At 50.9% G+C, this 27,610-nt stretch overlaps 1 protein-coding gene across 2 annotated transcripts in view; it reads left to right on the top strand.

Annotated features, from left to right (window-relative positions):
* Positions 1-23,344, top strand: part of SRRM4 (serine/arginine repetitive matrix 4) — a 146,559-nt gene extending 123,215 nt beyond the window's left edge. Inside the window, exons 9-14 of one of the 2 annotated variants that reach the window (XR_010749367.1) lie at positions 13,797-14,098; positions 16,791-16,994; positions 17,800-17,910; positions 18,520-18,660; positions 20,416-21,978; positions 22,337-23,344. Coding sequence is in view for 1 of the 2 variants with exons in the window: in XM_066370794.1 (XP_066226891.1) it covers positions 13,797-14,098; positions 16,791-16,994; positions 17,800-17,910; positions 18,520-18,660; positions 20,416-20,707 (1,050 nt within the window). In the remaining variant the exon portion in view is untranslated. Of the gene's footprint in view, positions 1-13,796; positions 14,099-16,790; positions 16,995-17,799; positions 17,911-18,519; positions 18,661-20,415; positions 22,029-22,336 lie in introns of those variants that run through there. The other variant, XM_066370794.1, reaches the window with a different exon arrangement.
* Positions 23,345-27,610: the final 4,266 nt, after the last annotated feature.

The raw sequence follows: 27,610 nt of genomic DNA, 5'->3' as shown, positions 1-27,610 counted from the left end.
AAAGAGGGATTCTGAGAGGTACCAGAGGACTCCAGCTTTGTAATGATTTCCACACCTTTGATGCCAACCAGCCCGCAGCCAGCTGGGATGTGACTGCACCCATATAAACACAGCCTCAAACGTACAGGGCCTGTGTCCTCGCCTTGTCCACCAAGGTCTCAGGGCTTCCGGGGCACAGCGCTGTCTCACTAGTCCCTTCCACAGGCGGGACAGAAACACCAAGGCTCAGAGAGGTTAAGGTCTGTGTAAAAACCACAGAGCAAAGCAAAGGCAAACGGACTCACGCCACACTCCCTCGGGTCAGCTACGAGGAGCTGGCACATGACTTCAGACAGTTGACACCGTGAGGTCTCCTGGGCGAGGGACTTGGGGCCGGACCTGAACTCAGGCCCCAGCTTCGCCCACGCCTAACTGTGTGGCTTTGGGAGAGTCACTTGACCTCATGGAAATTCAGTTTTCTCATTGGTGAACTTGAAATAATACCACCTCCATCTAGGCCAGTTGGGATGTACAATAAGATAAAGTATATGATGGCCTTTTGTCGACACTAAAGGAACCGACGGCCAAACTAGGAGGTGCAGCATGGTGTAGCCTGCGACTGTGGCTGTCCGCGAGGATGGGACCTGTCTCCTGTTTGCCCTGTAGCTACGGGCCAACCTGAAAACTGCAGAGAGCTGCTCCCTGAGAGAGGATAAGGTGGAAGGAAGGGGATGCTCAGAGGTGCTTGTGGGGAGGTCAAGGAAGAGAAGGTGTTGATAAACCCTGGCTGGGCCGGGTTGACACAGTAGTTGTGATGCGCCGTGCACGCTGAAACTCGTTACCGTCACCGTACCCTAAATCACCAAGGTCCAATGCCACCCAGATCCACTGCCTCACTGGGACCATCACCGCTCTCCCAGGCCCCTCCTTTGTGGAGGGTCCTTTGAACCCTCGCCCCCCCCCAAGCACCCTGGAGGAGCTCCTCCCAGTGTGGAGAGATTCGGGGACTGGGTTCAAGTCTTGGCTTAGGCGGACAATTCCTTTTATTCCTCCCAGCCTCAGCTTTCCCACCTGTAAAATGGGTATGATTAGCTCATTTGTTGCAAAGGTAGAAATAAATTTAAAATACAAACAATAAGAGGTGGGAAAATGCCTTTAAGTCAGTGAAAGCCACCCAGTCTCCCTGGTCATGGGATTTGTGGCAGCCCATTCAGTGGCCCCAACAACTGACCCTCATTATGATGCTTTCTCACCTGCCTGGGATGGTTTCCTAACAGGCAGGTCTGTCAAAATGTCTCTGAGCTACTTAAACCTTTCTGAAACATAGTTTCCTCATCTGTTAACAAAAAAATAAAGATAATAAGTCTCTTCTTGCCTGACCTGTGGTGGTGCAGTGGATAAAGCGTCGACCTGGAAATGCTGAGGTCACCGGTTCGAAACCCTGGGCTTGCCTGGTCAAGGCACATATGGGAGTTGATGCTTCCAGCTCCTCCCCCCTTCTCTCTCTCTGTTTCTCTCTCTCCCTCTCTCTCTCCTCTCTAAAAATGAATAAATAAATAAAAATTAATAAAAAAAATAAGTCTCTTCTTCAAAAGCCTCATTGTTGGGACAAAAGCAACCTTGTAAACCATCGATCCCAGTGCTTGGCACAGGGACAGAACTCAGCAAATATTAGTGGGTGTTATAATGACATTCCAGATTCTGGCTCTGCCCTTACCAACTGGGGAACGTTGAGCTGGTTACATAAACTTGCAATGTCTCAGTTTCCTCTAAATCTGTAAAACATGGATAATAATGAGACTACCTCATAAGAGGTGTGTTACGAGGATTCAGTGTCGCAGTATAAGCAAACACTGTAGACTGCTGTGGGCAAGTGTAAGTGCTGTGACGGTTGACGCTAACAATAGTGGCAGCAGTAGTATTAACGAAGGAAACCAAAACAGCTGTAGCAACAGTAGTAGCAGCAATGGCAGGAATAGTAACAGCAGTGTGGCCCCGGGCCCAGACTGGACAGTGGGTGAGTGGGGACATAGCGCCCAGGCCCCTGCGTGCCCTGCTCTCAGTTCTCTTCCATCCTGGATGGTGACTGCAGCCCGTATGGCTGGCCCTACCGCCCCACTCCTGGCTGCCTGACTTCTGGGGACCCCCTATGCTAGTCCTCTGAGTGCCCTCCACAACGGACCCTTTCTCATCTCCCGTCCTGGTGCCAGGTGGGACCAAAGGTCTTCCAAGAGTTCTGGCCCCAAGATTCTCCTGAGCTCCCTGCTAAAGAGAACAGCAAAATCACTGTCATTGATCACCCATTCAGTCATTTGTTCCGATCGACCAGTTATCTACTGAGCCTCTATAAGGGTCAGCTGTGACATTGGTCTCAGGATCCGGTGAATGAGAAACAGTCGGGCTTCTCAAGAGGGAGAGGGACAGGTAAAAAGTGTGTGAGACCATACACAACGACACTGAGATGGGGTTGAGGGTGAGCGGGCAGAAACAGGATCAGGGAGAGGGTTAGGTTAGGGCTGAGGGGGCCACACTAACCGAAAAACTAACTGTGAGAGGGTGTTAGCCAAGGAAGCAGGAAATAATGGAGTCTGGGATGGAGACAGAATTCCAGGACAAGAGATGGGGGTCTGGAGAGAGAACGGGAACCTGAGCATGAAAGGTCTTCTATGCCACGCTCCACCACAGGCATTTCATATGCACGGCTCTTTTAAAAATCAAGAACAGGACCATCACATCAAGGAGCATATTTGCATGTATGAATATGCAAATCTGGGGTTGTGTCTTCTTGAAATCCTACTTGGTGAGCTAAAGATAGCCTGAAGCCCTCTTGCTGGGTCTGAGCCCAATTCCAAATGGAGGGTCCCAAGGAAACAATTTAGGGACCTTTCACAGCCTCCCTCATGCTCATTATCTCCACTCGACCATCTCTGTTCAAGGCATTCAGGAGACAGATGAACGAAAGACTCCTCCTGAACTCCAGAGCTCACAGTCTGGTAGTCAACAGGATGCAGCAACACAGTGAGATAAGTGTTGTACTTAGGGCCGAGATTGAGTCGGTGGGCACCAGTACCTCCTCAGATGATAGAATATTCAAATACTTAGCTCTGGCCAGATTGCTCGCTTGGTTGGAGCATCATCCCGAAGTGCAGAGGTTGCCAGTTCAACCCCTGGTCAGGGTGCATGCAGGAACAGATCGATGTTCCTGTCTCTCTCTCTCTCTCCCTGCCTTTCTCTGGGAAACAATACTTCAAATACTTGCACATTAGTTAATAGACCTTATCACCACCCCATCCTCCAGTCAACAAAGCCATCTCTTTCCTTCCCCAGTACCTTCTGGACCTTCTCACAGTCTAGCAACTGGAGAGTGATACCTGACATCCCTTCAGCACCAAGGCTAGCTACCTCTGGAAGTGGCTGTTCCCCTGCTCAACCAATTGTTGAATATTTTGACTGTCACCTTTGATGGTGATGGAAGCAGATGCAATGTGTAGTAGGACCACAGAAGAACAACCAGACAATGCTGTCTTCATGTCCAGAGGGCTTTACAAATAAAGATACATTTGAGCCTGACCAGGCGGTGGCACAGTGGATAGAGCATCGAACTGGGGCGCGGAGGACCCATGTTCAAAACCCCTAGCTCACCTGCTTGAGCGCAGGCTCATCTGGTTTGAACAAGGCTCACCAGTTTGAGCCCAAGGTCGCTGGCTTGAGCAAGGGGTCACTCAGTCTGCTTTAGCCCCCCAGTGAAGGCACATATGAGAAAGCAATCAATGAACAACTAAGGTGCCGCAATGAAGAATTGATACTTCTCATCTCTCTCCCTTCCTGTCTGTCTGTCCCTATCTATCCCTATCTATCCCTCTCTCTGTCTCTGTCACACACAAACATTTGAGCTGGTTTTGAAGGATGCATAGGAGCTCATCCAATCTAGATGGATGAGGATAGAGGGAGGGGGAAATACCACTATGTACCAAGCACTGTCACATACTTCACACAGTTTTTATTTTCTCATTTGATCCACAGAATAGTCCTTTGAGGAAGATGCAGTTATCACTGTTTTTCTGATGGAAAAACAGAGGCTCAGAGAGGTAAAGTGACTTAGGCAGGTAGCCCATTTGGGAGGAAGGGGAGCTGGTATGAATTATGGCTTGTGTCTCAGAAGCTAGAGGACTAAGAGAATGACAGGTTGGTGGCCCCAGGGTCTGGCCAAGCCCCTTCCCTGTTGCATGTGACTGGAGAGGGTGTCTGGACGGGGCTGACCAAGACTAAAGCCAGACCAAGGAGAAGGACAGGCTCCGTTTCTCCTTCCACCTCCACCTTGGGCCAACAGTCACCACAAATTCCTTGCCAACAAAACTTGCACAGAAGCCACAAAAAAATAAATAAAAAGAAAGAAAAGAAAAAAAGGTGGACCTTTGGGACCATGAAAAAAGGGTCTCGTGCCATTTGTCTACAGGAGAAGGCAGTAGAGGGTAGTGATGGAGACTTTGGTGCAGACCTGGGTACTCTGGAGTTCTTGTCCTTGTCCCCCTGTGAGACCCTGGGTAACAGCAATAATTCTGCTTACTGAGCACCTACTATGTGCCAGGTGCTAGGGTGAATTCTGTACATGTCCGTACAATGTATTTCTTACAACAGTCCTTCAAGGGAGATTCTGCCAATGCTCCTTTTTCACAACGAGGAAACTATAGCCTAGGAAAATTAAGTAAATGGAAAGTGAAGATTCAAACCCAGGGAGTCTGACCTCAGAGACCATGTGAGGAATCACATGACCTTCCTTGCGTCACTTCACTTCGCTGGGCCTGTGTCCTCATCTGCACCTTGGGCTCATAATCATGCCTATGACTCACAGGGTCGCCGTGTAGATGGAATGAGAGAAGGTATCCATTCATTTAAAAAATATATGCAAAGGCCCTGGCCGGTTGGCTCAGCGGTAGAGCGTCGGCCTGGCGTGCGGGGGATCCGGGTTCGATTCCCGGCCAGGGCACATAGGAGAAGCGCCCATTTGCTTCTCCACCCCCCCCCTTCCTCTCTGTCTCTCTCTTCCCCTCCTGCAGCCGAGGCTCCATTGGAGCAGAGATGGCCCGGGCGCTGGGGGTGGCTCCTTGGCCTCTGCCCCAGGCACTAGAGTGGCTCTGGTCGCGGCAGAGTGATGCCCCGGAGGGGCAGAGCATCGCCCCCTGGTGGGCGTGCCAGGTGGATCCCAGTCGGGCGCATGCGGGAGTCTGACTGTCTCTCCCCGTTTCCAGCTTCAGAAAAATACAAAAAATACAAATATATATATATATATATATATATATATATATATATATATATATATATATATATATATATGCATTAAGCTCCTACTGTGTGCCAGGCACTGGGCGAACAGCAGCGAACAAGAAAGACAAGGTCCCTGCCCTCGTGCCTCTTCAGTCCTGTGTGACAAGCAGCCCAGGGCTCAGGACACAATGCTCCATGTACAATAGTTGCCAGGGTTATTATTTGTCACTTTAGTGTCTTTTATTCAGCTTACGCCACGTAAACCCAGACATGCCGTGTTTGCAGTATCTCCTGCTTCCAAAAGTTTCATCATATCCCAGATGTCTGGTGGACTTCAGAACAACCCGAGCAGAAAGGCAGATGGCGATGTGCTTCCTATTGATAAACAGGGAGATTGAGGCCAAGGGACAGCATATGGGTGGCCCTGGCCTGCAGACCCCTGACCCAGGCTTTCAGAAATTCTGCAAAAGCCTCCAAGCTCTCCCTCATCGGGAAGGCTAAACATCCAACGCCGTCCATTGCGGCTGAGAGGAGAGAGGGGCCACAGTGCAAAAGGGCAGCGCGAGACGTGGGGACCTGTGGGGCCGGCGGAGGCGGGCTTTTATTTATTTTTAATGGAAAGTGGCATGATAGTCTCAACTTTTACTTTTGCCAAGTCAGGACAGAAAACAAAGCCCACTATTTTCTCTCATGAAAGTGACACCTTAGCACCAGAACAGGCAGGACTGGCAGGCCTCGGGAGGAAGGATGAGCCTTTCAACCAAACGCATTTCGCTGGACGAAAACTCCTCACATTGAACTGATTTCTCTCCTTTCAGTGCGGGCTGGTGAAAAATGTGTCTAACAGGATCTATGTAGAGATTTTCCAGAACAGGTGGGCTGGGGGCTGCAGAGAAAGGGAGATGCTGAGCGTCCTGCCGGAGGGAGAGACACAGGAGGAGGCCGGCGACCTTCCTGAGCCCAAGAGCAAATGCAGTACAGGGCCCCATGGGATGGCTCCAGCCTTGAAGGACTTTGTCATTTTCCCACAATCCCCGGCAGGTCTGCCTCTCTTTCTCCACCCCCTGCCCCTCCCCCGTGAACTCCCAACAGGTCAACGAACCCATTCTTTCGCTGTCTTCCTAATTAGTTCTCAAAGGAAGATGAACAGCAGCAAGCAAAATAAACTTAATGTCTTTGTGAAACAAAAGGATTTAAAAAAAAGAAAAGAAAAGAAATAACCAGAACCCTCGAGCTAAAAGCTCTGCCACCGGTTCTATATTCACATGAGAATTTCCGGTCCCCCGTATGGCAGGGAAGGAAAAAAAAAATTTATAGCCTTCTCTCTCCATGGGACCATTTGAAGCTCAGTAAATGGACTTGTTCAGTTTAATTGGAATTCTCTTCTTGATTGTATTTTTGTAACCTATTAGGCTGTGTTGCCTCTTGATCTCAGAATTCAGCTGAAATTAAATTTTAAAGTGTAAGTGAGAGGTTCTTTTTTTTTTTTCTCCCTGTTCTTGATTAAATAATGATTTAGGCCAAAAACAATATATAACAGTGCCAGCTTCCCCAGAGGGCTAAGAGAGACTCCCAGGGAAACGCCAGGAGCGGGAATTCGTGGTGGTGGTGGTGGTGGGGGGTGTTGATTACTTATTTAAAAACCTCAAGTGTTAGCACTGAGTATATTAAGGAACAAGGAGATGAGGCAAGTTTATGAGTGCAAAAGAAGCAGAATTGGAGCTTTGCCTTGGAGGGAGTAAAAGGGGTGAAGGGGAAATGCCTATTGGCTTTCTCCCAACGATCATGAGTGTGTAAAATGCAGTTTGTCCTTAAAAATAAAATCTGACATTGGCGATCCTGACCCAAAAGGAAGAGCTTCTAATAGTCCTGGAGTCTGGATAGGACTCAATGGCTCTGGTCTGCTGGTTCCTTTCATTGACAAAAACCTAGAGGGATTAAAGGGGTTGAGATGTGGACGTTGGAGCAATTCGCTCTAGTTCTGGAAGGGAGAGATGACCCATGCGGGATGGCCTGTGTCTCTGTTGCTTTCGGAATGATAGGGGTAACGCCAACACTTAGAAACAGAGGGTCACAAACTTAGATGTGTCAGGGGCCAGACAGCTAATAGATATAGGCAACAGGGACCTTGTGGGGCTCGGGGCCAGGAGAGCACGTGCTCTGTCAAAAGGGGGCAGCTGCCATTACTCTGAAGTTGGTTAACGCCAGGCAGGAATGTGGACCCAATGTAGCAAGATTTTATTTTTGTCAACACCAGTGGAGATGGGGTTGCTATGTGAAATCACCCTGTTCTACAATGTTGGCAGTTCATTCAAACTGACTGTCCAACATACCAAGTGGGCTGAACTAGGCATATCTAAAACAAAGCCTAACTGTCCAGTGGCAATTTGGGGGTTGAAGCTGATTCTGTCTGTTTACATCCCTCTCCCCTCCTCACTTCAGGGCTCACAGTAAACTTCTGGCTTCCAGACGATGTTCTCTGGCCACCAAAGACCATGTGGCTTGGCCATGAGGCAGTCTGGACATTCTAGAGAACTGACAGCCCTGGGGCGCAGGCTTCAGCCCCTGAGTGGTGGGAACTGGTGTGTAAATACTGCAGCTCCTTCCCAGGTGGAGGTGAACCCCGGGGCCGGTTCTGTGCTGGCTCCAGTGTCCTCCAGCTGCCCACTGTGGCAGCTGGTTTGGTAACAGGCCTTCCATTGGGTCCTCTGTCCCTCATCTCATCTCCCCACTGCTCTGGAGACATGCCTTCTGAAATAGACTACTAGCACTCAGATTTCTGACCCGGTTTCTGGAAGAATTCATAGTAAGACCGATACTCTCTGACCGGATGGTTAAGTGGCTCTTACAGGAGCTGAATTTTTATGCCAAGACCAGAAGGAAGGCTTTTGTGAAGATGGGAAAGGAAAGGCTGAGATGGAGGAAGGGGTCAGAGTGGACCACAGAAGAGAGCCTTGGTATGAAGGTTCCTGGTCTTAAATGGGGGTCTCAGGTATCACGAGGGCACTGTTACTGGGCAACAGTGTGTCTAGGTGACTCCTAGCAAATATCTTGAAGATCATTTTGCAGGCAAGCTGGGAATAGAGGGGCAGAGAGCATTTACATGCCTAGAAGAGAAATAAAATGAAGAAGATGGATTCTAAGAGGCCTATTATCTAAATGAGGAGACAGGGAGGAGCAGGGGAGGGGGTGTCCCATCATGTCAGTGTTGAATGGGCCACTGTTTGCATGTTATGTGCTGGAGTGGGTATCTCCCTCAGGGATGGGAGGGCAGACACAAGAGATGGAGGCCTCTGTTGTCTGCCTGTCATGACTTCCATGACTTGAAGGTCTCCTGTGCACCATCATGGCTGTCACCTCCCCCCACCACCACGACCCCCCCACTCCCACCCCCCCTAATCAAACACACACATTCTGTCTCCAGCTCCCTGTAATTGTATCTTTCCTCCTCTCTGTGTGGGGTGAATGGGAAGCCCTAGAGAAGGTGGAGTCTGAGGCTAAGAGGCCATTAAACTATCCAGACATCTCTAATGAGTTTATTAAAATGCTCCTGTCCCCTGGAAATGTAGACAGAACCCATCAAAACGTGTAAAGACGAAACCAAATAGTTTTCAGCTGGACAAAGCAGGAATGAATGCCTGCAGGGAACCACCTCCTCCCTCCTCAATCTCCACCCCTCGCCAAGGTCATGGTCTAATCTAAGCGGGTCAGACAGAGAAGAACTGGATGTTCAGTACCTGCCAGGGATACTATGTTATGCTGGTGTGCCCCGTGCTTTGCAGTTAGAGCCCACCTATCCTCTGTTCACCAAGCCACCTGGGGATGATGCTTCAGCCCAGAGGAAGGGATAGGTTTTTTAATTTGTCTAACCAGAGGGGGTGCCATCTTATAATTTCTGACCTAGGGGAGCACCTGTCTGTATCCAGTCACTGTGCAGGCCCAGCAACCCTGCTGTGTGCACAGGGTCAGACTCAGCTCACCTTCTAACCTGGCCTTCAGAGGAGCAGAGGGTAGAAACAGCAGTCAGGAGACCTGCACAGCTTGTCTCATCTGGAAGGCTTCTCCCCTTAACCTGGAGTGTACGCTGCTGGGAATCTGGAGATCGAGCCCCTCGGTGCTTTCTCTCAGGGTCCTGGGTCTGAGGATGGCCAGAAAGAAGAGCAGGAACTATTCCTGCTCTCTGCCACAGGCCTGGACCTAACACCTGATTTAAAGGCTCTCTCTAGCTCAAGACCCCATTCTTCAACCAAGGGCCCATCTACTTTCCAAGGACTATTTTGAGTATGATGGAAGCCAATCTTTCCTTTAAAATCTAATTCCCACCTGCCTAGGCAATGGCACAGTGAATAGAACATTGGACTGGGACACAGAGGACCCAGGTTCGAAACCCCGAGGTTGCCGGCTTAAGCACAGGCTTACCAGCTTGAGTGCAGGGTCTCTGGCTTCAGCATGGGATCATAGACATGACTCCATGGTCGCTGGCCTGAAGCCCAAGGTCACTGGCTTGAGCCCAAGGTCTCTGGCTTGAGCAAGGGGTCACTCACTCTGCTGCAGCCCCCCGATCAAGGCATATATGAGAAGGCAATCAATGAACAGCTAAAGAGACTAAGGAGCCGCAGTGAAGAACTGATGCTTCTCATTTCTCTCCCTTTCTGTCTGTCTGTCTGTCTCTATCTGTCCCCTCTGTCTCTGTCACAAAAAAAAAAAAATCTAATTCCCAAAGCTGGCAGTCACCCAGTTGGACCCCACCAGGGCCTGATCACCAAGCCATATTTACCATTGAATTTAGTTAGGAGGAACCCAGGCATCGAAGCTTAGGCTCCCAAGGGACTATGCAGCTGCCTTATTCATTTAGCAAGATTTACTGAGCACCTGCTCTATACCAAGTACTAGTGGGTACACGGGTATAACACTGAACCAGTCATGTATGGCCTCTGCCTTCAACAAGTTTCCACCCAGATGGAGAGATAGGCAGTAAAACAAGCATTTATCCCACTAACAGTGCTGTGATACTCAGAAGTCATTTTTGAATGAGAATGAATGAATGAATGAAGTAGAGAGTTTTATGCTATCCTGGCCTTGGGGTCAGAGAAGACTTTCTAGAGTAGATGATATGTAATCTGGAGAATGAATAAATTTAACCATGTGAAGCGAGAAAGAGGGAGATGGTGTTCTAGGCAGAGGAAATGGCATGTGCAAATGGCCTGGGGTTGAGAAAGCAAGTTGTGGAGGCAAAACCAAGAAAACTCTCTAACCAGTCAGCCTAAGGTTGTTGGGGCCGGAGTAGGGAGTGTGAGGAAAAGATAAGGCTTTGTGAAGTACACAGGGTGAGGTTGTAAAGGACAGTGTCATCCTTGCCAAAAAATTTTAGATTCATCCTGAGAAGTGAGACTTTTAAACAGACAAGAGAGGTTGGTATTTTCAGGCATCAGGGTGAGCTCAATGAGAACATTTCAGCAGCCCCTTTTATCTCTGTCTTCCGTGATGATGGAAAAGCAGGATGCCGTATAGAATTCTCAGTTCTAAACACTCAAGTTGCATGTGGATACCGGCATGGTCAGGTAGGGACCCTCTGAAAGTGTCTGGTGAGGTCAGGATGTGGGGTTAGGAGATGGAAATGGAAAAGTCCCCTTCTATGTCCACAAGCCCTGAGAGCCCGCACACTTACAAAATCTTTGCCCGTGGGCACCCATGATACAGCAGGGCAAATAATTTGAGATCAGTAGTCAAGGCAGGGAACAGGTACCTGGGGAGAGGCCCAGCCTGTATGCCCCCAGGTAGAAAGCCACGAGACAAAGGAAACCATTGTTCTCACTGGCCCTCTCATTTGAGCCTGGTTCCCTCCAAGAAGGACTTGCCTGATTCTTTTGTGATATCCTGGCCACCAAATACTCATCATGACTGAGGCAGATGCTCTGAGCTCATCCTTGGACCAAGCCCCAGCCTGACAGCTCAGGTCGCAGGGTCTAGCTGCCTGGCATGGTGCTTTCTTATTCCTGACAGCAGTGGTGGAATACACGTTACCTTTCCCACTCCCAGAGGTGGGAAAGATATGACATCCAAATTGCAAACAGGAAGACAAAATGAAGGAGCTGAAATGGAACAGGACCTTTATTTTTTTAAAGTCTCAATCTAGAAAATTCCACCTGAGCAGCCTTATTTGGAAGTCCCTTCTCCCAGAGCAAAGCTAGACAGAACCCCAAACAGGGAAAGCAGCTGCTGTGAGGGGGAGAACACGGTAAAGCTGGACCATCCCTCTGGGCGCAAAGCCTCCTGGGAGAATCCCCACAGAAGTCCTGCCTCCCAGTCCAGGAGCTGCCATCCTGAGCCGTTGGAGTTATCTCTGTCATTCTCCCTGTTCCCGTGTTTCTGCCTCACCTTCATGACCAGCTGCTGAGAAGGCACAACTGTTGCTTAAGAAAGCCAAAAGTCCCCCTTTTTTCAGCCTGAGATAAACTGGGGAGGAAGCAGTCCTGTGATGGTGAGACCTACACTAATATTTGTGGGGCCCAGGGCAAGCATCTAAAGGAAGCCCATATACTATATATATACGTCTAGATATTTTTAAGTCAAGCTGCAGACTAAAACAAAATATATTTTCATATCTCGGCAAGCATACCTTCAAAATTATCTGTAAAGTCAGAGTTAAGTTTAGAATTCTCAGACCCTTCAGGTCACAACATGGCAGTGCGGGGGCGGGGGGGCCTGCTCTGAGGACCTGGCCTCTCCCTTTCTCATCCCACCTTTTACGCCAGCCGACGCTGTGATGGGCCTCCCATGCATGCACATAAACCTCAGCCTGGACATCCAAGTTCTGTCCAAAGAGCCCCCCTCGGGCTGAGTGTGTGCCTTTGCATGGTCTATTCCTGGGAGAAGCGATCCAGGGATGAGCCTGCAGAGACCTGAGGGGGCTCAGGGGCCATTTAAACAGAATTCTGGGATCTCAGGGACCCAGAGAGTAGTCTCAGGTAGTGGTTTCCAGGTAGTGCCCTCTTGATCCCACAGATTTTTTTTGCTCAATGGAGATGGTTATCGCTGGAGGAGGCCCAGGGCAGGGGCTCCTCTTGCTATGGCTAAATAAGCATGGGATTGTTGTCAGGGGCCAGAACCAACCCCGGTGTGGTCCCAGCCGTGAGACTCATCTGAACACTTAAAGAAAACCATTCACTGCGCTTCTAAACATATCACCACCTTCCCAAAGGCAGGCTCTCCGTCACCTCCTTCCCTCCTTTATCTGTCCTAGGTCAACCCCAGCAGGATTCTGGGACCCCCACACACACTCCCAGCCATCCCACAGCCAAAGCTCCAAGTCCCCCCCCCCCAAGCCCTTGGTTGCAAGCACACCCTCCCTGTGTCACCTTGACCTCGACACCTAGACAGATGCAACGTCTCGCCCTCGGTTGCATTTTCAGCAAGGGTTTCTTGATCCAACTTGGGCATGAAGGGACTGACACAAGGTTAGTGTTGATGGCTTGAGGTCCCCTTTACTGAGAAAACTGAACAAAACGGATGCCCACCCTGCCCTGCCCCCCACCCCCATTCCCCCAAGCCTGCCCGTCCAGAACACTGAAAAACCAATACTCAAAGTTCAGGGCCAAGTGTGAGGATGTGCAGAAAGGTGTGTGTTTTTTCTTGTCATTTGCGACTCTAATGATGGACTCACGTTGCCCGCTCTTCCCTTTCTCTTACACCTTACCTACCTACTAAAGGAGGAGTTCTTGCTTGGTAAGTGGATAAAATCCGCAAAGACATGAGAGAATTTATTAGAAGCCACTCGAGAGCCTTAGCTACCTTCTCCAGGGGGAAAAGGACGCACACAGATATCCGTAGACAGCTTTTTGTTTGTTTTCAGTCAGACTATTTGACTTCCATTTTTTTTTGTCCCCACCCCCTTTCTTTTCTACTTTAATTGAAAATGACCAAAATGTCATTTTGTGACCTTGACTTTATATTTTAAAAACTCATCTTTATTTCATTTCTTTTCCCCGTGTGATATTTGTTTAGGGTTCTATTCAGGCAACTTTTTATTTAAAAAAAAAAATTCCAATTCATTGAGAATTTGGTTGAAGTTTACAATTTTGGCTTTATCTCCTTTTATTTTTATTTTTTTTAAGTTCCAAGATACGTATTTTTTCCAGGCCCATGGCCCCATTTCCTTTTCCCCTTTCCCTTTATTTTTTGAATTATTGTTTTAGGTTAAGGGTGTTCACACCCCTCCCCTTTCTATTCAGTTGCCTCTTTGGTTTAAGTTAATTCATTAGAAATTAACTTTTGTATAATTTCCTTTTTCTTTTGTTTAATCTGGATCGCATGCTTTTTCTCTGCATGATACCTAAATCTTCCAGTTATCCTAGCAGGGGGTAAAAACAAAATCTCCTTTCTGTGGTATTCTTTCAGGAATTTGTGCTTTTGTTTTTTGGCGTCTCTTCTTTCCTCTCCTCTCTCTCTTTCCTTTCGTTACAGTGCATCATGACGGTAAACATTTCTAGGTTATTTAGACACAGCCACAGGCCCAGCGCTCAGCAGTGTCCAACGGGTGTTTTTGCTTTCAGATCACTGGGTCGGGGTCTGCCGCTGACCTCTTTACCAAAACAGCCGGCCTGCTCACCACCGGCCGAGGATGCTCCCAAGAGTATGACTCAGGCAACGACACCTCCTCGCCACCCTCCACGCAAATCAGCTCGGCCAGGTCGCGGGCGCAGAAGGGGAGCCCCAGTGGGGGACTCAGCAAGAGCCGGGACCTCAACAGCGGCAACACGTCGGATTCAGGGAATTCCTTCACCACCTCCTCCCCCCAGAACAAGGGGACCACTCTGGAGAATCTCTCCCCCACCAGCAGGGGCAGAGAGTCAAGGTCAGTGCACCTGGGCAGGAGGGACGGTCTCACCTTAGCCTCTCCGTCTCTGCCCTCTCAGTCTTGCCTGCCCTGCACCACCCACCGGGCTCTGATCAGGGAGCGTTTTATTCGCAAGAGGAAGAACACTGCAGAAAACGCTTCCACACAGCCACACGAGACAGTTGTGATTCTATGTCATCACCTCCTTACTCTTACTCAAGTAAACGACAGTGAAATTCTCCCCAGTGAGGACAGTGTCACAATAACAGCTGCTGCGGTTCGCTGATCATGTACCCTGTACCATCCATTCAGGGCCGTATCCCTGAACTAGCTACCCGGCGCCTCCTGTATGCCGGACACTGGTTTCTATGTGGGCCGCACAAAGATGGGGTGGTGCTCCCCCCGGGGGAGTGCATAATGAATAGGGCAGATGCAGAGGTGCAGGAGGAGTGAGAAGAGATGGCTTGCCCTCTGCCATAGGCTGGGTCTTCCTTCCTCTGGGGGCGAGTCTGCTTTCATTCACAGTAGCCAAGGTTTCAGAAAGATAGCCAAAGCCTTGGCAGTGAATTAATCTTCAAGGTCAGAGCACCGTTTGTCCCCAACCCATAGCCACTGCCGTCCTGGACAAACAGCTTGGCCTCCACGCATGGACCTGGCCTCCAGTGTGCCTGTCTCGGGACATCCCTGGCCTCATTCACACCCAAGCTTGGCTGGGGCCAGGGCTGGGCCAGAGCAAATGTCACTGTGTCCCGGAACAGGTAGTGTCATTCCCAGAGGGGAGAGCGAGGACACGTGTCTACTGACTTACTGCTATTATGCAAGAAAAACTGAAAATAGCAATAACAACAAGAAGAGCAATAATAGTAATGGAGCCCTTAACTATAGGCTAGGTACTACAGACCAAGTATGTCCTGCCAATCATCTTATCTCCTCCTAAAATCTTTACGGGATAGGGATTATTACAACCCCATTTTAGCTAATGGGGAAACTGAGGTTCAGAGTAGTTAAGAAACTTGGTTAATGAGGGCCAGCACCAGATTCACTGATCTGTCCTCAGAACTGCAGCTAAGCTCCGAGCAGCATTGAGCAGTCACCTGCTTAATTTGATCTACGTGGACAGCCAAACCACATAATTCAGCCCCAGCCTTTCACTTTGAAATAGAAATGATCTTTAAATCCATGGCTATTTATGTCATGTCAGCTCTGAGCAGAGGGCTGAGAGGAAGAGGCGTCAGCTCTAAATCAGGGACCACAGTTGGTGAAGGTAGGGGGCTGGCGAGGTGGCAGGGGCGCGGGCTTCGGAGCCGGACAGGTCCCGGTTTGGGAGGTTGGGTGGCTTTGAGCAGGTAACTAACCCTTCTGAGTCCTCTGTAAACTGGGGGTAATAACAGTGCAGCTGCCCGGGGCCCATGGGAGAACTAAATGAGATGATGCTTGTGAAGTGCCTGGGACACCAGGAGTCTCAGTGTTTATTCCACGGCTATGTATCGATGGCCTAGGACACATACATCAGGCTTCATCCTAGGTGCCGGGATAGTGTCTAGAGAGACTTGAGTCTTGTCCCCAAGGAACTCGCATCTGCAGGAGGAAGAAATAATTATGAGACCAAGTGAGGTCTTATTGGGCTGAGGAAGGCATAGGGCTCGGGGTTGGGGTAATACATTGGAGGTCACCCCCCCCAAATTGGGGGTGGGGGTTGTCAAGGAAGGCTTCCCTGAAAAGGTGAGGGCAAACTGAAGTTTGAACCGTGAGTAGGAATTTTCAGGTGAAGAGGGGAGGAGAGTTCCAGGTAGGGGGAATGTTCTAAGGCCTGGACACAAGGGAGGGAACAGGGACCTTGCAGGAGGAACAAACAGTCCACAGGGACCAGAGTCAAGAGAGGAGTGTGCCAAGAGCTGAGGGGTGAACGGGGGCCAGGTCATGATGAACCTTGAAACCACACTAACATGATCTGAACTTGACCTTTGGCCCAATGAGCATGTCCTGACTGAGAACCCATCAGGAGCTCAGCATGGCTCTAGGCGGGGTGAGAATACAAAATAGGACACTTTGGGTGAATTTGCACAAGCCTCTACCCTTTGGGTCTCAATTCTCCCATGTGCAAAATGGCTACACTACAGTTTCCCAAACTTAATCCAACTACATCACCTTCATGATTTTTATCCTACCTTTGGTACCATTACTGTAATAAGCTCACTTTTTATATAAGGAAATTTACCCTACTATCTTAAAGAGAAAATTAGTATCACTTGTCCTAAATAGAAGGCACTTATAAAAATCCATATGATTAAATAGTGTATTTATTTCTAGTTAGTTACAGTTGCCTGCCCAGGGCTCTGAGCCCTGACCTGCTTCTCTCTTTGGGAAACTGCAAAGATTTGAGAGGTAGTAAAAATGCCAGTAGCAGCCAACCCCGCCTCTCTCGTTAATGTAATCAAAGAGCTGGACAAGACTCAAAAAGGAGTAAAACAAAGTGATTTGATGTTATTTATTATGGTGCCCCTGCCCAGTCACCCAAAATACTCTGAAGTGCCCCACAGGAGGGGAGTGTCCCACTGTCTCTACTTCTCTAACATCTGTGGCCTGGAGAGACTTCCCAGAGGTGGGCAGGCTTCAGAGAGCAGCCCGCCCAGGCCGAGGCAGGGAAGTGAGCATCAGCGTTGGCCGCAGCCAGGCCAGCAGGCAGGCCAGCTTGTCCTCCCTCCCACAGAGGATTTCAGTCGCCGTGTCTGGAGTGCGTCGAAGTGAAGAAGTCCAGCTTGGTCCCATCCACAGCCCAGAGCTCCCCAGTGAGAGGATGCTCCCGCAGCTCCTCCTACGCCAGCACCCGCTCCTCCAGCCACTCCTCCCGCTCCCCACACGCCAGGGCTTCCCCCAGGTACACCCGGAGCCGGTCCACCTCCTCTGGGAAAAGGTGAGTGCGGTTCTGACCCTGGCTCTGCAGCATTTCCTCCTTAGGGAGGCGAGCTGCAGGACTAGGGGTCGTCCAACTTTTTATAAAAACCGCCCACTTTGGCCCTGGCTGGTTGGCTCAGCGGTAGAGCGTCGGCCTAGCGTGCGGAGGACCCGGGTTCGATTCCCGGCCCGGGCACACAGGAGAAGCGCCCATTTGCTTCTCCACCCCTCCGCTGCGCCTTCCTCTCTGTCTCTCTCTTCCCCTCCCGCAGCCAAGGCTCCAATGGAGCAAAGATGGCCCGGGCGCTGGGGATGGCTCTGTGGCCTCTGCCCCAGGCGCTAGAGTGGCTCTGGTCGCAACATGGCGACGCCCAGGATGGGCAGAGCATCGCCCCCTGGTGGGCAGAGCATCGCGCCATGGTGGGCGTGCCGGGTGGATCCCGGTGGGGCGCATGCGGGAGTCTGACTGTCTCTCCCTGCTTCCAGCTTCAGAAAAATGCAAAAAAAACAAAAACAAAAAAAAACAAACATGGCACTAAACTTAATTTAGTGCTATAGAAAAAAAAATAGAAAAAAATAAAAAAATAAACCCGCCCACTTTTGCAGTGCTGGTAGACCTGGTCCCTACCGCCCACTAGTGGGCATTCCAGCTTTCATGATGGGCCAATCGAGGCGCTGTTTGGTTGCACGGTAGGGACCAGGTTGACCAGCACTGCAAAAGTAGGCGGTTTTTATAAAAAGTTTGACGACCCCTGCCGGGAGACGCTGAGGGCAACCCTGGCGGAGCACAGCAGGCTTCTGAGGGGCTGTCTTCTCTCCTCCAGGTCCTACTCGCGCTCTCCCAGCTATTCCTCCAAGTCTGGCAAGAGGAGCCCGCCTAGCCGGAGCTCTCGGTCCCGCCGCAGCCCCAGCTACTCTCGCTACAGCCCCAGCAGGTACCAGCCTGCTGCCAGGCACTGGCCCCGCCCATTAGACTAGTCCCCGCCCACACTAGGATCCACCTCTCTAGCCCCGCCCCAAGCCCAGCCCCTCATTCCCCTTAGGTCAAGCCCTGCCAGAGTAGGAATAGGATGATGATTAAACATTATTGTAGTTCCCACTGACTTACCTGGAGTAGCAAGTGAGGTCCCAAATATAGCCTTGTGGCCTAATGTACCCCCACCCCAAACGTTCCTACGGCCGCACTCCAGAATTCACATCCCTACCGTTCATACACCCATACTACTTCTCGTTCCTATATTGAGCCCCCAATCATTTCTCACACGCCAGGGTCCGTGTAACCTTCACATCCGTACCCCTGCAGCAACTGCAGTCTTGTAATGCCCACCCTCAAGGCTGGCACCCTGTACACGCCCGGCCCACCCCCACTGTACTCACCCATGTAGACTCTCCACAGCCCTGTCATCTGGGGCACGTGCACACCCTCTCGCCTGCCCCAGTGGGAGGGAGGGCATCAGGACAGGAAGTGAGTGCCCCTCTCCCGCCCCCTTGCACGATAAACAAGGCCACTCCCAGGTCCCCAGTAAAGCCCCGCATCCCTTCAGGGAGCGGGACCCCAAGTACAGTGAGAAGGACTCGCAGCAGCGGGAGCGCGAGCGAGCGCGTCGGAGACGTCGGTCCTACTCGCCCATGCGGAAGCGCCGGAGAGACTCCCCGAGCCATCTGGAGGCACGGAGAATAACCAGGTGAGATGCAGGGCCCGGGGTGCCCACCTTCACACTCACGCCATTCCCTACCCATTCTGGCCTCGGGCTCTCTCCATGCCTCCCTGGGGCTGGATTTCAGAATTGTGGGAGCTCAGGGATGCCCCCCCCCCAAAAAAAAAAAAAACTTCCCAAACCACTGAAATTACGTTTCTGTTCCAAACCTCGAGGCCAAGTCAGCACCCCAGCGTAACCTGCCGGGGTTGCAAAGGGCGGAGCAGTGGAGGCAGGGTGGGGCGGGGCTAGGTGGGTGGCTGGAGTAAGGGGTGGGGCCAGCATGAGGAATTGGGTGTGGCCAAGGGGTGTAGCCAGAGTTTTGACTTGGAGCTAGGGCCTGGAGGCGAGGCTGGGGCAAAAAGAGTGAGATCAGGCCCGGGAATGGGGGCCAAAGCAATGGGACAGAGCCTTTGCCTGGGGGTGGGGTTGGGCAGTGGAGACAGACCTTCACGCTCAGACCCACATGCTCAGAATCTACGCTTAGACCCATCCGTAATTATACCCTGAACCATGTGTGCAGAGGGCAGTCGGGATTAAGTTCCAAAGGTGCTTGGAAGTGGATAAGGTGGAGAGTGCTGGATCTGCAGTGGAATCCTGGCCATGCCACTTTCCAGATGAACTGGGAAAGTCTTTTCACCTCCCAGAGCCTCAGTTCTCACCCATGAAATACTGGAGGAAATAACTCCCAGCAGTATCAGGAGGTTGAAACGACAGGAGACAAAGAGAGATGAATGCCCTTGGTAAATTTAAACGCAGAACATTAGAACCCGCTGTGCGCCATTGTTATGGATTGAATAGCCAGACTAGGTGGACAAGGTTTTCTGTAACAGGTCAGGTCTTAGACAAGTCCTAGAAGAAAAGCCTGGGGTCTGAGTGGACAAAAATTTCTCAGGCCTTGAAAACTGGGAGAACGGCTGAATGCTGCCCTAAAATTGGCTCCTGACAATCAGATGGGCTTTTCCACTCTGCCCACAGACTCGCAGGGAAGGGGAGGGGAGGGGAGGGGAGAGGGTTCCTGGCTGCCAGATGCCTTCTCCCTGGAGATAGCCAGGAGGAAGAAAAAGAACTTGTGCCCCAAACAATAAGACGGGGTGATGGCATCGCCTTCTCCCTGGTGCACAGGAAGTGACTCCTAAGCTACTGCCTTAACCAAAGGTGTCCTGGGGTTGACTTGGAGGAAGGCTGAGACAAAGAGAATGGCACTTCCAAAAGGCTCTCTGGTTTCCTTGGTCAACCTCAAATAGTTGACCTCATTTGGCATTTCCCAAACTTCAACCACCGGTCACTTTTACCTTGTCTGCTTCTTAGTGCACTAGCATGTACTTAATTTTCTTTAAATAGATGTGCCCTTTTTTAGAGGTCCATACGTTTATTTCAAAAGGAAACCTGATCACTATAGTAAATGGAAAATCTGCCTCCCTTGCCATAAATAGACGGTTCTAGTGAAAGTAAAAATAACAAAACGAGGGTTCAAGTTTAATGTAGATTCCATGGCCAGCTGCAGCCCCAGGCCCGCTGTGTTAAAAAGTGAAATAATTACTTTTCAAGACTTGTCAACACTAGATTCATCTCCCTGCTGTTCCCAGAACTTCAAGGGAAGAGTCCTCTAAGCCTTAGAATTTAAAGGACTGGTAAATGAAAGGCCGCTACCTTCCTTCCCCTGGGACACGGCTGAGCCCCCCGCACGCTGGGCGCTGGGAGGAGCCTGGCCCTCATGGGTGCTCCCTCCGGTCTCCGCAGCGCCCGGAAACGTCCCATCCCCTACTATCGGCCCAGTCCCTCTTCGTCCAGCGGCCTCAGCAGCACCTCCTCCTGGTACAGCAGCAGCAGCAGCCGCTCCGCCAGCCGTAGCTACTCCCGCAGCCGAAGTCGTAGCCGGAGTCGTAGTCGGAGCAGGACCCGCACGAGCAGCAGCTCCAGCTCCCGTAGCCCCAGCCTGGGCTCCCGGAGCCGGAGCCCAAGCCGCAGCCGGAGCAGGAGTCGGAGTCGAAGCTACAGCTCAGAGGACAGCTACTCCAGCACGAGGCGCTAAGAAAGGGCCCTCCTTTGAGCCAGCTGCCTGCGGGGGCGGGGCCCTCTCACTCGGCCAGCCTCCCTGGCTCCCGGCCCACCCTGCCTTCTCCTTGTTGACAGACATTGAGGACTCCCGGACCCTGTCCTTCCTGAGCTCCCCGGGAGGAGGAAGAGAGGGTATGGGGTGCTTTGGCCTCTATGTCTAGCTGCTAGGAGCCTCCACCAGCACCACCCTGGGGCTCAATCAGGCCAGGACATATGGAGAAAGCCACCTTCTGCTGGCACAAGAAACCTCAAGGTTTTGTTAGAAGGGATAGGTCCATGCCTCCAACATTTGGGCGTGGCCAGGAAAATGTAGAGATGGTTCCTGCTAACACACAGCTCCCAGGATGCAGATGGAAGGCCAGTGCTAACTCATCACACCTGCCCTCACCCTCTCCTCATTCGTCTCTGGCTGGCTGCACGTTTATGGATCCCTTGCGGGGATATTGGGGTTGGGGTGATGAAAAGAGACCAAGGGCAGTTCGGCTTCAGAAGAGGGGGTCAGATCTTTCACCTCCCCAATCAGGCCAGAGCAAAAGCTAGAAGGCTCTTGAGTCCTAGAAGAGGGTACACATGAGTAGGGGACGTGGACATTTTGGTTGGTAGTGGGGTCCCCTCATCATAAATGTGGAAACACAGAGGAAGCGGTCAGTCCGCTGCTCCCAGCACTCCAGTGTGGGCAGGAAGAGGGGCCCAGGCAGTTCTAGCGATGGAGAGGCCACCGCAGGGCTTACCCAAAACGCCTCCTGGCTGTTCACAGGGCCCCCGCACACTCACTGAGAAAGGACACGGTGGACAGTCGGGACAGCATGGTCTACAGCCCCACTTCTCAAATTTGTCTCGGCCCTACTAGCTAGCACCAACTTAATTTCACGGGACCATCTGCTGAGCATTCCCCAGTGCCATGGCCAGCTGCCAGCCCCAGCGCCAGCCCATCTGGCCTTACCCTCTGGTTGGCGCCTGCCTGCCCCCTTCCCACCGCCCAGGCTGCCACACCCTACCCAGTGCAGCTGAGCACCCACCCTCAGCCTAGGCCATCCCCTTTGCCTCTCAGGAATCTTGCCAGGATGGGGCACAGCAGCTCAGGTTTGGGGGGTAGGGGAGTCCCAAATCCAGAGAGTCTGGGGGCCTTGGATGCTCTATGGCTTGGACTCCCACTGGCTTATGAAGTTCCTTGTCAGCGTGGGCAAGCCCTGCCCTTTCCTCTGCCCCCAGCCCACCTTCCCATGCGCCGGCTGGGCCGTAAGGGTAAGTTGATCTCCAACACACAAATACCGGCAGCTGCTTCAGCCGCAGAAGGCGCCGAGAACAGGGGTGTGAGAGAGCAGATCCTTAAAATAAACGCCTGGGCATCCCCCTCACCAGCTGACCGGCTTTCCAGAGCCTCGTCGATGAGTTCCCAGTTTGTGGTGGCAACAGCAGCAGGACAAGACATAGAGAGAACGAGAGGGGACAGTTCCCAGCTCTGGATACTAGGGCTCTGGGGAAGCAGGGACCAAACACTCTTTATCCCTCAAACCAAAGGGAAAACATTCCAGGGAAAAAAAATCTTTTTTTCTTTCTGGAGGCAGTGACCCTCCCTCTGCAATCTTTCCCATCATATCAGCCTCTGGGGCCAGAAGCTGTCCTGAAACGACCCCAAAAGTCCTTCCTGCACCAGGAGAGCAGAGCAATGCTGGCCAGGCAGCAGTGGAGGAACTGGCCTTCCCATGATGCCCTCTGGCCTGGACCTGGGCCCCACCCGCCAAGATTTCCGATGCCAATGCTGCCACTGCAGAAGGCCAGAGGGCATGTACAGCCAATGTAAATAACCCTCTCCCCTGCCCGGGCGCCCCGGCTGGACTCCCATCTCCCATCACGGAGACAGTGGCTTCCTGGAGCCCTGGAACCTCCCCTGCAGGACAGAGGTGAGAGGCCCGAGAGCCTCCCCTTCAGACTGCCTTCATCCAAGCAACTGTAGGGGACCAGTTCGCCTGGAGCTGCTAGCAAGCCTTTTATTTATGTATTTATGTTGATCTATTTATTTATTTATTTATTTATGTGAGGAGATTTCTCTGTCACCATTAGCAGTATTCAACTATTTATTTATTTATTTATATGGAGAGGTTGGTGTGTGTTTGTATGTGTGTTTGGCAAGGAGGGGGTTTTTCTAGATTATTATCTGTGCATCTCTCTTTTTCCCCCCCTTGTGTCTCTGTGGATGCGAGGATTTGAGTGGCCACGTGTGGGGGAGGATGTCGGCCTTTGCCCTGACGGTACGGTGGCCCGGAAGCACTTCAGCAAGGCTCACTGCCCAGCACGCCATCAGCGAGTGAGGGTCAGCCCTTGCCCCAGCGCTCTGCCCACCTGCCGACCCCCGAGGTATTGGAAAAATGAGAATGGCCAAGAAGCTTATGAGCTAAGGTGGACTGATGGGGCTTCTGTCAGAACTTATTGAAGTAGCTGCCTGTGTTTGGGATGACACGTGGTTGAACCCTAGGACCGCACTTGAATATGACGAGGTGCTGAAATCATGAGAATAAAGCAGGGATTGTGACAGAGGAAAGGGAAGAGGCAGAGCTTGATCTCACCCCTACTCCGGGGCATATATCAGCAGGCAGCATCACTCACCCGCTTTTCTGAGCATAGCTCGTTGGTCTCATGGAAGTTACTCAGGCCTCTGACTCCCATCCACTGAGATGCTGCTCTGTTGTTCCTCCAGTGGGTCCACACTGCCTTGCGGTGAGGTATGAGTCAGCCTGGGAGAGAGACACAAACCCAAAGCCACAGCCTTACTCTGTAATCTCCTGCTGTTCTATCAGGAGAGAGAACAAAGCTATTCCTGAAATTAGGAGGGGAAATAATAAAGGTCAAAGGAGCAGCTAGAGGTCCCCCACCCCCAAGAAGGTCATTTTGGACCCATCTTGGGAACCAGAACCCAGAGGCCTTTACCAGTCTGGCCTCTCTGACAGGCTAGCAGAGGTTGGTGGCAGGAGACGGCCACCCTTCCTAGCCTTGAAATGACCAGTTTGCCTGGTCCGGCTTTGGGTTTGGTGGGACTTTTGCAACGGCCCTGGTTGTTTCCCTGGCAATGTGACTTTACCCTGCCTTAGCCCAAGCAAGGCAGGCCCCCTGGCCTGGGGAAAGTTTGCAAGAAGGCTGCTGAAATGCCTCCTGGGGGATATCTTCATCCCTCCTTTTTGCGTGGTGCATTTATATCTAATTTCCTTTATGTTTTCTTTTTCTCCCTCCAAAAATAAAACTCTTATTGGGGTCTACCAGAACCCCCACACCCTAGCATTGCTATTTTCCTGCCTTCCCTCATTCTATTCTGCTTCCAGGGAATGAGACAGGTGGCCTGAAACCTGCTCATGTCGAGAACTTACTTTAAAAACCAGGGTGGAAACAGAGGGCTGTCCGGCTTGAGGTCAAGCACACGCAGCCCTTTGACCTTCCTGCTACGGGTCGTCACTGAAATGAGTGAATCCAGGCAAACTGCTCCCTTTCTCTGGGCCAGTTTCCAGCTGGGAGAAGTGGAGGAGTTTTTGAGATACAATCCAAAAGTTTCACCGGAGGCCTGGGCAGTTCTTCCCAGACAGAGTGAGTGCGCCGAGACTCAGAGAACAAAGGAAAACACCCTCGAACATTTTTAGGAGGTGTTCCATCATGAGCGTTACACCTGTAAGCGGTAGGTGAATTCCCTTGAATTCGGTGAGAAAAAGCTAGTAATTCAAAGCTCCCACCCAGGCACCTTCTAGTTCATCCAGGTTTGAGCGCATGCCTCTATCTCTTCCCTCTCCTTGGAAGAAAGTCCGCCTTTCAGAAGCAAAACAAAATTACGATGTTTTAATGACCAGGGGTCTCTGTCTCAGACCTGTCTTCTTTCCCAAGGGCTTTGCTTGCAGAGGCCAAAAGTCAGGGTGCTCCCAAACGTGTGACAGCACCTTGTTTTTTCTTCTCAAGTCCCACTTCTATCTCTTCTTCTGCCATACTCTTTCCCCCAAGTATCCAGAGTGGTCTCATGTGCCTGTATCTGGCTTTTCTCTCCAGCAGAATATAATAGTGTGTTTCATAAAAAAAATTTTGTTTAAATTTAGAGGATTCCTCAGAACGTGCCCCTCCCGCATTGGCCACCTGAGTACCGCTGAGCCCCTGCGGAATCAAGTGTTACCAAGCAATGCTTCATTACGACCTCTTCATCCTCACTCCTGCACCAGCGCGCCAAGGAGTTGTCCTTTACCCTGTCCGTGGCTGTTGTTTTTGTTTGTTTTTATTTTCTGAGGTCTCTTCTCCCCCCCCCTCCCAGTGGTGGTTGTTTTGCATTGTAAATACCATGATGGGATCCCTCATCAGAACATGGCTAACTTAATAATTTATTTCCTATTTATTGAGTGGTATTGGGAGAGGAGAGGGACTATCCCCCTTCCCTGAATTGCTATTGGAAACCGGCCCCTCTCCCAGCTCTGTGTAGCTGTCTGCGGCGGGGGCGTGATTGTCCAGGTAATGAGAGCTACAATCACTGAGCAAATCCGAATTGGCAGAAATGGAGGCTTCAGTCATACAAATTAAGCTCAAATGGAACTAAAATACTGGTTAACTCTGGGAAAACCTCATTTAGATGGAAATTAATTGAGGAATAAAATGCCTGCACACAAACCAACTTCTATTAAAAAGTCACAGGTCCTTGGAAAAAAAATGAGAGAAAGAAGGTTGTTATCCCTCTTCTCTGGCCAAGAAAAGCTATGCCTCTCCTTCTAATGAGCTGAGCCAAAGACACTAGAACAGCATTGCTTTGTGGGTCTCTTGCCCCTGTGTGTTTCTGTCTGGACCAATTGGAGTGGGTCTCAGGCCTCAGTCTTACCATCTGTAGAATGGGGTTTGGCCTACATGTTCTTGGCAGGGTGGTAGAAAGGGTGTTCTAACTCTGATGCTTTGAGCTGCAGACTGTCAAATATATGGACTGTAGGTTGAAGGGTGTCTCCCACAGAAGGAAATAAAAAAATGGCGTGGACTTCATTTGCAGGGTGAGGTCACAGTAGAGCCCGGCAGTTACATAAGGGGGCCGTCCAGGTGCTGCCACCTTGATAACCCACATGGCCTGGGTTAAAGCCCTCTGCATTTAGCTTGAACTTCTCTCCAAACCTAGCCATCCAGAGTCATCAAAGAAAAGACCAGAATGGCCTCATTGTGCCCCTGTTTATTGTGTCGGCCATATTTTGTACAACTGTTCAAACAAACCAGTGAGATAGGCCATAGTGCCGTTTCTCAGATGAGAACACTGAGGCCCGGGAAGGGGGAACTGACGCGTAAGCCCCCGTGGGCTCAAATCCGTCGACCCCCCTGCCCCACGCTCTCTCTGGAGCTCTTTCTGGCCGAGCCTGTGCTATGAGGACTTCTGTTCGTGCTGTATCTTCTCTGCCCCAGTTCTCAGCTGTTCCCTCAAGCAGACATTGGCCGAGGACCTGGCAGAATCCCGCACACCATCAGCCCAGGGGTCTTGCTGAACCGCAGGGCATTTCTCCGCCTCGGGGACTGGAACTCTCATCTGGAAAACCCCAAACCAGGGGACCCACCACCAGCCCAGCTCAGCCTGAACAGCCAGCCTCTGCCTGGAACACCCACATCGCAGGGGAGAGGCTCTTGTGACCTCCAGCATCTTGGGACCCTGTCCTCTTATTCAGTGACACAGTGGCCATGGCTTGTTTGATTTCTGGTGTTCACAGCTAAGCATAACCTTCCCAAGGTTTCCGATTTTACAGCCTGTACAAAACGTGTCTGTTCTAATAAAAGGTCCCATGGTATGGTGTTCTCATACATGGCCCAGCATCCTCTGTCTATAACAGGGTGAGGCAGAGGGAGGGAGGGAGGGAGGGGACAGGGAGCCAGAGAAGCTCTAACGTGTGCCACACATTGTCACCTTGCTCATTTCTCTAACCTGCAAAGCAAACTTCTAGGTATTTGTTTCATAAACTATAGTAGTGTCCATGGAATGCCTTAGGAAGCCTCTTTCCAAGCATTTTGCATGCATTATATTAGCCGGCACCATAACCCTATGAAGTATTAGGGTCTCCCTCCTTCAGAGAAGGAAACTAGGGCCCAGAAAAGCAAAGTCACTTGCCCAAGGCCATGGACTCGAGGACAGGATCCAGGCAGACTAACTCAGACCCCAGGCCGCTTACCACTCTGCTACATAGCACCTCAGCTTATGCAACAAATAACCAACAGTTCTCTTTGGTAGAATTGTGTTTGTTGTGTTTTTTTTAATTGACTTTGAGAAAGAGAGAAACACCGATTTGTTGTTCCACTTATTGTGCCTTCACTGGTCGTTTCTTGTCTGTGCCCTGACCAGCTAGTGAACCCACAACCTCGGTGTATTGGGACAATGCTCTAACCAACCGAGCAGCCTGGCCAGGGCTAGATTTGTTTTTCTCCAAGGCCTTCACGGTCAAGAGGGAGTTCAGTGTAGAGCACAGATCTGGGAGTCCAAAGACCAGATCTAAATCTGGACACTGCCGTTACTACTTGTGTGACACAGAGCAGGGATGACACCTTGTTGGGACTTGGTTTGCTCATCTGTAGATGGGGACAGCAACAGTTACCTCCCTGAGCTTCTGTGGGAACTAACTGGAATGGTGGCTAAAGAAAAAAAAAAATCAGTGCCTAGAACAGAGTCAGTGAACGTGAGCACGATGACCACCACATGTCGCCTAAACCGAGACTGATGTACGGAAGTGGTCTCATGAAAACAGCCTTTCCATTGCCTTTTCATCCATAGCAATAAAACCCTTCGGATTTTAACTGGGTTCATTCGTACCCGGAATAAAGACTGCATTTCCCAGCATCCCTTGCTACTAGGTGTGACCATGTGACTGATGTTGGCCAATAAGCTATAAGCAGAACT

Source organism: Saccopteryx leptura, chromosome 2, assembly GCF_036850995.1.
Source record: "Saccopteryx leptura isolate mSacLep1 chromosome 2, mSacLep1_pri_phased_curated, whole genome shotgun sequence".
NCBI classification, from domain to species: Eukaryota; Metazoa; Chordata; class Mammalia; order Chiroptera; family Emballonuridae; genus Saccopteryx; species Saccopteryx leptura.
The sequence above is the reverse complement of the archived record's forward strand: the minus strand, read 5'-3'. Positions and strand labels throughout refer to the sequence as shown.